At 41.6% G+C, this 14,086-nt stretch overlaps 1 protein-coding gene across 11 annotated transcripts in view; it reads right to left on the reverse strand.

The window, feature by feature from the left end:
- Positions 1 to 14,086, reverse strand: part of myt1la (myelin transcription factor 1-like, a) — a 73,296-nt gene that overhangs the window by 37,586 nt on the left and 21,624 nt on the right. For all 11 annotated transcript variants that reach the window (XM_033648575.2, XM_033648577.2, XM_078174036.1 and 8 more), the window contains one exon: positions 7,829 to 7,891. In XM_033648575.2, the coding sequence (XP_033504466.2) occupies positions 7,829 to 7,891 (63 nt within the window). The remainder of the gene's footprint in view (positions 1 to 7,828; positions 7,892 to 14,086) is intronic.

Consider the following 14,086-nt stretch of genomic DNA (forward strand, 5'->3'; position numbering starts at 1 on the left):
CTGATCTGCTGCAGTCTGATATGATGCACCGTCATTGATTACATACTGTGCCTTGAATCGATCAGTAACTGATTGGTTGTCTATATGAAGACCTTGACTGATGCTAATGAGGATCGGCCAAAATATGTATCCTAAATTTTCATAGAAGAATTACATTTGAGAAACAGTTATATTGTAGGATGACACATTCATCAGATGTACTTTTTAAATGATGAGAGTAGCATACGAGAGCTTCTGCAGCGTTTGAAGCCTTACTGTCGCTAGGCTCGCAATTACTTCAGGTCCATTTATAGTGTTTCTTTTAGAATTAGTGCTTAATTAGCCCCTGTTAACCCAGAACACCTGGAACTGCACTACTGCCTCTACAATGACACCTGTAGTCCATTTCTGTCTCTAGGATGATGCCTGGAAGTCATTGTTGTCTCTAAATTGTTTATGTTCTCTACATGAATACCTGGAAGTCTATTATTGTCTCTGTGCGTGTTCTGGCAGTATACCATGATCTTCATGTAGATACTTGTCTCTGTGTGGACACCTGGAGTCCATTGTCTCTACATGGAATCTACATTTTGCCTCTAAAAGGATACCTAGTGTACTTTTTGTTCCCCAATGTGGACATTTAAGGTCCATTTTTCTTTCTACGAGGACACCTGCAGTCCCTTATTGTCTCTACAGAGATGCCTGTAGTCCATTATTGTCTCTACATGAAGCCTGTCTCAATAATTACATTACTGACTTATCGTACGATTTATGGACATTACCTCAATCTATTTGCTGACCTTGATATTCCCTGTCGTTTGTTTACATAAGAATGTCACCAACATTTTAGCCAATACAATGCCAGAATAAACAGCAGGATTTTCCCAACCATCATTTCTCTCCACCCCCGCCCATTTGCAAGAGTCCTAGGAAATATAAGACACTTTAAAGACAACACAGCGTATCATTAGCTCAACGGTGGAAGAGTCCTGATAGTCGTTAGCTTGCCAACTCCTGGCACTGAGGGAAAAAGGTAGTTGTTTTATATTCCATTTCCAACGTATGAACATTCTACTTGTATTATTATGCCCTCATATTATCATTATATCAGTGGTATAAAATAATCTAAAAATGACAATATCATTTGTTGCAATTATTTCTGAGACAATATATAATATACTTTCCTGCAAAAGTGGTTATTGCGACAGGCCTACTCTACATGAACACCTGGGGTCCATTATTGTCTCTATGAGGATACCTGGAGCGCATTTTCATTGCTATGTACACACCTACAGTCCAGTTTTTTCTACAGGCACACCTGAAGTCTACTATTGTCTCTATAGGACACCTGGAGCCCATTATTGTCTCAACATGGGCACCTGGAGTTTATTTTTGTCATTATGTAGACACCTGAAGTCTATTATTGTCCCTACATGGTCACTTGAGGTCCATTTTTGTCTCTATGAAGTCACCTGCAGTTGGTTATTGTTTCTACAGGGATACCTGGAGTCCATGAAGACATCTAGGGGTCCATATTTGCCTCCTATACTATTGTTAACTTTTTCAAAGCAACAAAGAGACGCTGTGTTTAAATCCACCTTTTACGGTTTAAAGTGTTGTTTGTAGTCACAAGTCACTTAACTGCTATCAGAGCCTGAAGCATCGGTACTGTTGCTACGGTTACCTGCAGTTTATTATACCTTGAGCACTTATTTAAACCAGAACTATGCTTGAGGCCAATACCTGTCAGCCAATCAGAAACGGGTATTTTCTGCCACTGGGGTCTCATCATTATCAAACACTGAGGAGAGATATAATTTGGAATTTTATTTACTGTATCCATTAAATTATCCAGTTCTCCATTTATGAAAATAGACTGAATCACTGTTTAATTTGTCAGATAATCAACTTGAAGACTGTTATTTTAATATTATCAGGTTTAAAAAAAAAAAGTTAGTTCTTGGTGTCAATGAAGAGAGTGATTCAGGCGACAGAAATATCTGCAGTGTGATAATTACATCTAGGTATGTGTGGTTAGGTGGAATCATTGCCCCCGGCAACGCCACGTGCCAACACTCATCGCCGTGGCAACGCTTTGGCACCAACAGAGGGTGGCGGTGGTGGAGGTGGGGGGCTATATAAGAGATTGGATGGTGGCGATGAGATGAATAGGGGGGGCGGGGGGGGGGGGGGGTGGGGGGGGGGGGGGGGTAATGTGGGCGACATGATGTTCACATCCTATACTAGCGGTTGCCATGGGAGACAGGCTGCATCCCTCCTGGTCCTCATACTGCAGCATCCGCACGGTGCTGTCGCCATGGTGACATCCTCCAGAGAGAGAGAGGGAGGGAGGGAGAGGTAAAGTGAAAGAGAGAGACAAAGAAAGGTAGGGGAGGAAGAAAGAAACACAGGGGGGAGAGACAATGACTTTGAACCCCCCCCCACCCCCCCCCCCCCCCCCCCCCCCCCCCCCCCCCCCCCCTTCCCAACCCCCAACTCATTCAGTACCAGGCACTGCACTACAACTGTGTCTCTGCTTTAGGAAGTTAAAGATTCCAGCAGCCTGATGTGGAGAAATGTGATTGTGGAAAGGTTAGGTTAGGAATGAGATTAGGTTAAAGGAAATAAGCACACCCTATACTCGTCATCTTCTTATTGTCAACAAATTTAAAAGCCAAATCTCAAAACTGCTTGCCTATGCACAAGGGATTCACACGCCGTGGTCTGGTTCCATACCACATACTAACTGTAGGAGTCAACCAGAAATGAAATCCTAAGAATTTCAAGGCGTAGGTTAAGTGGGGAAGAGGTTAAAAATGATCACTTTAGCTAGTTTTCCTTTAGCTCTTCATAGCATTTTAGCATCTTTCAGATCATTGTTTTGGTCTCTACAGATTTACAGTGTTCTTTCTGTTTCTTATACGTCATTTCCAGTAGCAGCAGAGAGTTGTTTAAAGCCACTGTACGCTACCTGCTCAGCAGCAAACAGCAGACAGTCAGAAACTAGCCGGTGAAGAAAGTGGAACATCTACCATAGCAGCTAAAGAGCTAATGGAGACCTAACCAAGGAGAGTTCATGTTGGATTTCCAGTGCTTTCAGAAAGTATTCAGACCCTCTCACATTTTTTCACACTTTGTCATATTGCAGCCTTGTACTAAAATCATTTCAATTCATTTTCCCTTCATCAATCTATACTCAGCACCCCATAGTGACAGAGCAAAAATATGAGTTTTTCCTTCAAAAACAATTCAAGGCACACTGTGGGGTTTGTACAAAAATTAAAATGCCTTTATCTTATATGGCAATATAGATTAAAAAGACACATGCATCAACACTTACAGGTCTTCATCAGGGTTATTGTCTGCTGTAGCTGACACACCTGTGTTGTGTTACACCAATGAGCTGAGTGAGAGGATGACACCTTAAGTGTGCAAGTTTATTAGTCAAAAAACAAGGAAGTGATACACCAATAGAAAGGAGGAGGGGGAGGGAGAGTGATATCTCATCCGCCTCATCAGCAATCAGCTTCAGAGCCATCAACCACCACCTCCACCGGTGTCTGGACTGCATGGGGAGATTTATCTTGCTGCTGCTCAGATTTCCTTCAATCACAAAAAAATCTCCCTCTGGTGTCCAAGTGCCAAAGACTTCAGTTAAATCTTAATCAGCACAAATCATCTGCTAATCTGTACACTCATTCTGTATTAAATTCTATCTTTACTTCACTGTCTGTTTCTCCTGATTGAAACATTTCCATTTACATGCAGCCCTGCATTCTCAGTTTAACGTGTCCTAACATGTCATTCAAAAAAAAAAAAAAAAAATGCTCCACTAGTGGCGAACATGTTTGACTGGGTGAATACTTCTTTCATTCCTTTATCCACCTTCTTGAAAAGTATGGTTTTGCAACATTTGCACATATCCAAAAACATGATATCCAAGTCTATCAAAATGTTTAAAACTTTGTTTCTACTCCTGACCAGAAATGTGGGCTTTTCTCTTAGGCATGCATCCCTACTCCACAGCCTTGCAAACTGCTGGGTAGTTGTGTACAATGCAAAGAGTTGATCATAAACAGGCCGTGTGTTACAAACTTCAGTAAAAACCCCAGTTGAGATGCATATTCTGAATAAGCTGCACATATATCCAAAGATTGCTCCCAAAACCAGAATGATATTGGCACATCTCTCATCTTAATTCGGAAAAAGCGACATTTGAAAAATGTAAAAATAAACAAACAGAATAGGCTGTTTACATGACCCGGATCAAATTCAGAGTATTGTTATACTCAGAATAATAGCAGAGTGTGCATGTAAACGTAGTCTCTGAGTTTCCTAGCTGCCTTTGTCAAGGCTGAAAGGAGTAATAAAGTTTGCCATCAGAGTTCAGACTATGGAGCCTCTGTGTTGTTGTTTTATTATCCTTCAAGCATGGGCACAACATGATTGGTTGATGCCTTTATTCCTGGAGCGAAAGCTCAGAAAAATCGACCTCTTTTGGGGAAAAAAAATGCTTTTTGCTGCATCATATTTGCATTGTGTGTGGAAGTACTCATGACAAAAGGAACAGTTCCTGTTGCCATGTGAATTCATCGAATCAAAAAAGGCCCTCAGTGTGTGAAAAATTGAATTCAAATACTTTCTGGATGCAATGTTCATTCCCCTAAGTGGCCAAAAAGCGTTTTATCATAACACTATGTCAGCACTCTCTTCTGAAAAAGGAGCTAGACAGCTAGTTTCAGTGCTTGAGATTATGAGGTCACCCTACCAATTGTACACTGACTGTACAAAGATAAAGATTCGAAAGAAAAGATTTACCAAGCAAATTTGGAAATTTTGTTGAGTGTAATGCATTAGATTGGATGCTATGAGCAACACATTCTCACTCCGACCTTGTCACATATTTACGTTTGGTCATGGACTTTCCACGTCCATAAACGACGTGCAAGGTACCCTGGGTGCATTGGTTGTTGACGTTCTAGGACGCCATGTCAAGTTATGCCTCTTACATGCACTGTCTTCTTTCAAGATACACTTACGTTTTTACAGGAAATTTAAAGCTAACACATGGTTAGCTTTATGAAAAAAGGACAGGGTTTGGCTATAGAATCTTAAAGGACAAGAACACGCTCTCTCGACTGAAAGTCAGTGTCTGTTGGACCCATCTAGCCTGAGTGTCAAACTGAAGCTCCCAGAACCTTCAGTCTGACATCGCCTCCACTGAAGGCGATTTACAAGGGGGAGGGATTTTGATTTTTCCCTAACCAATCAGTAGAGATCAACGACTCACCCGGAATCTGACGTCATTAGTATCCATGCCTCAGGGGTGTCGTGCACGCCCAGCTGCATTGCCATTAAATTGTATTTCTTCATACCTGACCTAGGCAAGCAGTTAGTTTCGTGCTAAGCTAGACAAAACACATCCAGCACCTATCTCTGTACTGCACACACCGAGATGAAACATATCCATTTCTCTTCTGACTCTGTAAAAGGCACTTATGGCAAATAAAGCAAGTTAGATATGGTTGATCTATGTTTGGGAGAGTTAGAGGAAACTTTCCAACCTGTATAGAATGAACTAAAAAGAAAACAAAGAAGTGAGTGATTTTGCAGATGCTGTGTTCTCCCTCTCTGCTGCATGACTTTGTAAAATCAGATGTTTGTGTACTGTACACCCCTGTGATCAGCTGATGATTAACTGATTAAATGATTCAGCCGTCGTATCCCCAGAGAGGGAGACATCAGACGACCTACTTCTCTCTCTCTACCTCTCCTTCTCAGTCTGTCTGGCTCTATGTGTCTCTACCTCTGTCTTTCCTTCTCTGTCACTTCAGTAATTTGTCGGCACGACTATTTCTGAGACACGATAAAAGGAAAAACAGTCCTGCGGTGAGATTGTTACCGCTTGTTTCCACTGTCAAGAGAGAACTCTGAGCCTCAGCTTTTTAGTCAACATGGATGAGAAGTCTTTAAAGTGTTCGGAAAACATGGAAAATTACAATTCTATGACAATCAGCAGATGAAAAACGTAATGATCTAAAGAAGGAACAGTTTAGAAAAAGTATCATTTCATAAAGCAACTCAGTTTGTTAATATTCCCACAAACATTATGTCTTATCCTTTAAGAAGTGCCATTAAGGTTTTTATAAGAAGATACATGTAAATATCTGAGCTCTTATTTTGGAGTTTGATTTTCTAAACGCCTGATGCTGAATTTTCCTGAGAGTCTCGGTGCCCTTTGCAGCACCATCAGTCTGCTCTGCCAGCGATTCGCCATCCTGCCCTTCTCATTATCTCCCTGTTACCTCGGGCGTCAAACCACCGCTGTCCTGAGCTGTGCAACCTCTCTATATGCCAGCCTCCCACACACACACACACACACACACACACACACACACACACACACACACACACATGCAAGCCTCTACACTGAAAAACAATACCATAGAGATACTCCAAAATAACCTCAAAACATCTCAACCAGTGCTTTGATTTCATAATGGATGTTTAAATCTGATTGTTTAGCCTAAAATATGCCTATACCTAAAAGAAAAATACTCCAATTTACTCCCCCACAGCCTTGTATTCAGCCTTCAAATGATATTTTCTTTGAGTGACAACCACTGCTACGTCAATGCAGCTACAGTGCACCTGCTTTGATGTATATTTCACCTGTTTTATAAAATGTATGATGTTTCGACAGGGGTTTTTGCAGAAGAATGTTTTTGTAGCCTCCCTAAAATATGGAATCAACATATTTGTATTAGAAGAAAATGAAATCGTCACATCTCATTGGCAGTTTTTTTAATCATGAAAGTAAATAAGATAATATTAAGACCTAAGCATAATGATCTCACTCTGCCTGCAGGTTTACTTCAGAAAAACAGAGATTTCAGCACTTGACTCAGGCTGAAATGACTCGTAGAGAGCGTCACTTTTTGAAGCGGCCCCCTGCATTTGTTAGTAATTCACCGTTTCCAAAGGCGACGGAGATCTGAGGCAGAAACCATCAAGCATTCCCACCCCTTGGGCTGCAGGATGGACAACCATCGGTAGGGGTGACCTGGGGCCGTCACAGCTCTAGACTCTGCCTGATTGGTTTTCTATGTGCAGCCCTGTGACAGAGCGGTAGATTTACTGAGCTGGAGGCTGCGACCTGCTGCCAATCCTGGAGGTTTGAAACCGTGACTTGAGATCACTTATTGCTGGTACGATTGCTGAGCTGCTGAGTGAGACGTTTGAAGCCTGCAGGCCAGGCCAGAGCCAACCACACCCCTTCAATTTTTTTCATGATCCAGCATGAGGATGCTGTACAATTTTCTGATTATTTTTCAGCTTTTTAAACATTTTATTATTATGTGTTTGATTCATTCGAATTTTGAGAGTGTGATACCATGGCCAGGAAATCCGGAACCACTATGGACATAAACCATCCACATTCAGACACAAAAGAATAAGATAACTGGGCTGATTCTTCCATCATCCATTTTGATATTCATAGAAGTACCCAAGACTATACATGCCATATGTGTATATGATATAGAAATGTACATATAATATTTTATGTACATGTATTATGTGCATGTATAGCATGTATAGAATATTCTGAACAAACAACAAGTAGTAAAATATATAAAACCATGACTGAAAGAGCCAATTAACCACAAACATTTATATTAAAACAAGCATCAGGGCAAATGTCATCAGTATCAGGTGGCACAATTGCAATAAGTCTCTTCTTCTATCCAGAGTTACAGAGTCCCTTTGACACCTAAGAATCACTGACTTAGAGAACTGTCTAAACGATAACTGCATTATCAGCATACAAAATAGGTTGAGCAGTTCATACCTGCGGTGTCTGGCGTACTTCCCACTGACATGACCGCTGCCATCACAGCCTGGAGTGGGACAGCTGAAGAGGAAACACACATGTGGTCAGGACACACACAGCAGCACACAAACTGTGGTGTTGATGCAACTTTAGGAAGTGTTTGTCATGCAAGGGTTCATATGGCATCTTATGAAAATGCACATACAACAGGTCTTATGATATCTAACAAGTTAGTGCCCACTGAATAAGCGCCCCAACTGGTTAGGTTAGATTTAGGGAAAGAATCATGGTTGGGCATCGTCACATTATGTATGTAATGTAAAGTTACATACTTAACTACAGTTATGCAGGTTAGGTTTAGGAAAGTAAAGTTACGTAGGTTAGGTTTGGGAAAAGAATTATGATTGGGCATCATCACAATACATACTTAACATAAATGCAAAGTTACGCAGGTTAGGGTTAGGAAAACAAACACAGTTAGGCATTGTCACGCTACATACTTCCTACATATGTTAAGTTATGTACTTAACATTACATGACGACCCTAAAATAACTCAAAGTCCACTTGATTTCACACGGGACACAAACACCAGTCTCCTGGGGAAAAGTCCTTTGTTGTTTGACCCATCCATCACTCCAGCCCACTTCCTTATGGGGAGATTCGTCCTCTCATACTACTTCCTTCTTTCCTCCTGTAGCGCATTTGTCATGTGATCACAGCCTTCATGATTACGTGGGTTCTGCACAAATTACTGGCTCATAATCATTTGGGTTACAACAATTCTGATGGATGACTTTTCATAGGTATACACAGTGCATAAGAACAGCCTACTGGATTTTGTTGTTCACTAGCTAGTTCTGAAGCTCTTGTGAAAGTAGCATCATTTGTGGTTTCTGGCAAAGTGACTACTATTTAGAGCACGCTGAATTTACAAACTAATGCTGCAGATGTTGATTATATTGCAGGAATGGTCTGAGAAATGACCACCATGACTCTGGGTCTCCACTGTAACTGCTAAAGTAGGAGTCTGTCCTCCAGATACAAGCACGATACAAACCTGCTCACTAGATGTTTGGTGGATTGCTCCTACAGGCTGTGTTTAGATAGACCACAGCTCTGCATGAAAGAACTCAGCCCCCTCATTCATTTCAATGAGGCCACTGCAACACAGGGAGTTCTGGCAAAAGGAGGTCTGTTAAAAAAGTTTAACCTGGCATAACTTTTTCGCATTACAATACGACCTCACCCGCCAACGCACAATGTTGGCCAGTCAAATACATGCAAGCGTACATTCCTGGTAGATTACTTTTTGACATGAATGCTGTATTTCTACTTTCGCTTTTACTTTTGAAAGGGAAACTTACTTCACTTTACCTTACTTTACTTTCCTTGTTTTCCCTTATGAGCGTAAAGAAAGAGGATACAAGTTTGCAGCTGTGATAACTTTCCAAAGTTGTAAAATCTTGCCTCATAGTATATAACGATAGTGCAGTTTGATATTTCTTCAACATCATGGATCTATAGCTCAAACTAGCCTATATCATTGTCTCACTGGTACCTGAATTAACACCACTAGTGCAGCCCCTTGTGTTGTTGCCCTTTCCACCTAAACATCCGTTAACCCAGACTTACTGTTAGCCTGTGGTTAATAAATACGAATGAAACAAGGTTAAGCTGGGGTTTCTGTAGTCCAGAGTGTACATTAGCACAGGGCTAAGAAATGTGAGCAAAGTGGATTTTGAAAAAGCTTGTGAAGATAAAGGATGAATTTTCTACATTATTTTCATCTGGCCTTGATTTGGAAAACTCCAACACATCTCATTCAGCAGCAGGTTGAAGTGTTTCTGTCTGGATGTGTTTTGTTTATTTATTTATTTATTTATTTATTTTGTATTGTGGCTGCAGTCGGCAGCAGGTTTCTCCAGAGCTCTGAGTCACTCTGCTGCAGCTCTCAGGCCGCTCTGCCCTGAAGACACGCAGACCGCCAGCCAACGCATGCCGCCTGCCTCCGGGGACTCCACACCCACGACCTCTGACCCCCCCACACTGCGGAGCTCCACCCACCCTCCACCCAACATCACCTGATCTATACACTCTGTAACTGCAGGCTAAAAATGTGAGCTGCACCAAGATAAATGTGAAGATTTAACATCACGAGCACAGGGCAGGAGAGGAGGAGGAGGAGGAGGAGGAGGAGGAGAATGAAGAGGAGGAGGAAGAAGAGGGAGAGAGGGAAGGAAGATGTGAAGAAGACAGAGGAAGAGGGTGAGGAAAAGAGGGTAACAGTGAGGAACATAGGGGGAGAAGGGGGTAGGAGGGAATGAAGAGAGGAGGATAAGAAGAAAAGAAGCAGGTTGAGGTGGTGGAAGAAGAGGAGGATGAAAATATTGTAGAAAGAGGGGAAATAACACAAAGAGGAGCAGAAGGAGAAAATAATGAGAAGGAGAGCGCGGCAGGAAAAAGGAAAAAGAACAGGAGGAAAAGCAGAGGGAGAAGGAACGTGATGAGAAGGAGAAAAGAGAAGGAAGAACAGGAGGAAGAGCAGAGGGAGAAAGAACATGATGAGAAGGAGAAAGAGAGGAGGAAGAACAGGAGGAAGAGCAGAGGGAGAAAGAACATGATGAGAAGGAGAAAGAGAGGAGGAAGAAAAGGCAGACATGCAGAGGGAGAAAAAAACATAATGAGAAGTGAAACAAGAGGAGGGAGAACAGGAGGAAGAGGAGAGGAAAAACATGATGAAAAGGAGAATGAGAGGAGGAAAAACAAGAGGAGAGAAAAACATGATTAGAAGGAGAAAGAGAGGAGGAAGAGCAGAAAGAAAAAACACAATGAGAAGGCAAACAAGAGGAGGAAGAACAGGAAAAAGAGGAGAGGGAGAAAAACATGATGAAAAGGAGAACGGGGGAGGAAACAGGAGGAGGAAGGACAAGAGGAAGAGCAGAGTAAAAACATGAAGGAAGGAGAGCAAGAGAAGGAAATACAAGAGAAAGAGAACAGGAGGAAAAACAAGAGGAAGAGAGGATGGAGAAAAAGAATGATGAGGAGAATTAGAGGAGGAAGACCAGGAGGAGAAGGAGAGCGAAAAACATAATGAGGAGAAGAATTAGAGGAGGAAGAGCAGAGAGAGAAAAAACAGTATGAAAAGGAGTACGGGGGAGGAAACAGGAGGAGAAATAACACGAGGAAGAGAACATGGAGAAAAAGAACGAGGAGGAAAATTAGAGAATGAAGAACAGGAGGAAAAGGAGAGGGAAAAACATAATGAGGAGAAGAATGAGAGGAGGAGGAACAGGAGGATGAACAGAGAGAGAAAAAACATGACAAGAAGGAGAATGGAGGAGGAAAAAGGAGGAGGAAGACCAGGAGGAAGAGAGCAAGGAGAAAAAGCATGACGAGGAGAATTAAAGGAGGAAGAACAGAAGGAAAAGGAGAGGGAAAACATGATGAAAAATGAGAGGAGAAACAGGAGGAAGAGGAGGAGAAAAAAACATGGAGAGAGCTACAATGGGGAAGGAAAATGGAGGAGGAAGAACAGGGGGAAGAGGAAAGGGGGAAAAAATATTAGAAGGAGAGAAGGAAGAATAGGAGGAAGAGCAGAGGGAGTGAAAATATGATGAGAAGGGGTATGAGAGGAGTAAAAAAAGAGTGAGGAAGAAGAGGCAGTTTGTTCAAGGTGAGGCGGCTCATCAATCAGAGTGGTAGCAGAGACTGATCGAGTTGCCATATTGATCCCGGCACAGCTGTGTGTGTGTGTGTGTGTGTGTGTGTTTGAGTGTGTGTAAGCAATACAATGTCAGACACACTTTCCAATCATGCTAAAATTCCCAAAATGCATCAGTGCAACCTTAACCTCAACAAGCTGTTGCGCCGAGTCTCAAAATCCTCCTTTTCTTAAGACTACAAAATATTTCTTTTTCCCTCTGTGGAGTGAAACTTCCACTTGTTTCCAAAGCAACTGAATATTTCTTTCACTAAGTTTCTTGACTCCAGTGCTACTTTTCTTGATCTCAGTGCAGAGATCTGAATTACTTATTGATGTCAACATCAACGCAGACAGGAGACACATAGAAACAGTTTCAATCATTTTTTAAGTAGGGAAGGCAGCGTGCTAAACCTTCCTGTGCTATTGAAGCTGAAACAGAAGGCCAGAGCTGTGCCGGAAAACCAGAAGGCTTTTTACAACAAGAAAAATGATTGGAGAATAAAGACGTATGATCCAGACAAAGCAGCAAGTGGCACAGGAGAATTCGTTTTCACACAACACTGTAGGTGGTACAGGAAGCTTGGAGGGTAGTGACGTCTTTGGGTCATGTGACACAGGTAATAGAATATAGTAGCTACCCTTAAATCAATCAATCAAAAGTATTGCAGAGATGGTGCAAATCTCCATCTCAAATTAAGTAAATCCATTGATTGAAGCCATTCCACTGACATTAATTGCTTTCTGTCTAAGGTTTTGCTGTTATAACCTGGTCCGAAGGCTGCCCATGCCTACTGCAAACAGACCACAAAGCACTTAACAGTAAAAGCCTGTTTGACACAGCTATATAAACTAACAGTGCACACAACTTAAAGACTGCTGGAGACAACATTAGTAATTTCTGAACAAAAACAAAAGAGGTGTTTCTGTTATTTAGCTTACCCCCACTGACGTAAACAGGATGGATAAAATAATAGAAACACTTATCAATATAATATAGCTCAGTTCAACAGCACAACTACATCTCTACATCCTCCAAAATGACCATAAAGTTGACTAAGCAACTCTCAAACAGTTTCAACAAGAACAGAACACTATAACCTTCATGAAGGGAGGATTTATTGCAAGACTGCTGTACTATGCCTCATTTTCACGGCTTGGTATGGCACATCCAACTTGACTCAACTTGTTTTTCATTAGCAAAAGTTGAGGACCGTGCCCGGTATCTGGAACTTTTTTTGGGATGATCTCGGTAAAGTTTCCAAGTAAGCTGAGCCGATAAGGTGGAGTTAAAACACTGCAGACCACTGAATATATTGCGATGCAAGACATCCTGCACAAACCCATTATATTCAAATGGTGACGCTATAGTCAATAGTGACAGCAACTTTTAAGTCACTCTTCCCACATTTTAAACTAGTAATACTGCCTTGCTGTTGTTTGTCTTTGCCAACCAGTTAAGTTGCGGTTACAGTTTTCATCCAAGATGTTGCTGCAAAGAAGCCACTAATTCTAAAACATGGATGCTTCTCACACATCTTCAACACAACAGCACCGATTTATACAACCAGCAAAGTTTCAAGATGGACAGCCAAGATTAGTGTCATCAATTCAATATCTGACCAAATGTCCCCCCTTCTGTTCCTGAGATGGAGTGTTGAGTAATGACCAGAAAAGTGTTTTTGTAGAACATTATGATGTCACAGTGATGTTGGCCTTTGACCTTTTGGAAGTAAAACATCATTGCATCATCATTCTATCCTATTAGACAGTTGTGTGAAATTTTGTTATAATTAGTGGATGAATTCTTCAGTTATGGCCAGAATCAAAAAACTGAGTCTGCGTGGACGTTTGTGCCAAATTTGAGGAAATTACCTCAAAGCCATCTTGGGATATTGCATTCACGAGAATAAGATGGATGTGAGATCACAGTGACCTTGATCTTTGACCACAAAAATCGAATCAGTTCATTGTGGAGTCAAAGTGGACGTTTGTGCCAAATTTGAAGAAATCCCATCAATGCGGAGAGGCATACCAAAGGCAGCCAACTAATGGTCAACTAATGAAGCGCAGCCATTCCTCTGTTTGGTTGCTGATGAAAAGACTACATTAGACTACATTAGTTTAAGCAACAGAGCACCTGTCTGCATCCTGCTTTGGTGTTTCTTTTAAATCTGTATGTTTCTGGCACCATGTTTTTGCTTCCATTCTTTCTCTCATCGTCAACACAATGTGTGGAACAGTGTCAATCTCAATCACCCACTCTTAAGAGATCAGGCTAAGGTGGGACTGTACCCACTCATTTATTCCCCTACTGCTGACTTGGTTGCAATGTTATCAGGGTGCTTCAACTCCGTCAACTCACGGTGCTGCCAAAAACACACCCAGCACTCTCTGGATGGTGTGGATGCATCCTCAGAGGAGCATGGCCAGGCTCATCAAAGTTCACTAGAATGCATCCATTGAATTTTGCTATTTCTTGTGTACAAGGAGGAAATGTCATTTTGTCATTGACATGTTAGGATTCATCCTCAGAGGACCATGAATATATAATATGGACAGTCAGTCTGTGTTA

The sequence above is a fragment of the Epinephelus lanceolatus genome, chromosome 13 (assembly GCF_041903045.1).
Source record: "Epinephelus lanceolatus isolate andai-2023 chromosome 13, ASM4190304v1, whole genome shotgun sequence".
NCBI lineage: Eukaryota > Metazoa > Chordata > Actinopteri > Perciformes > Serranidae > Epinephelus > Epinephelus lanceolatus.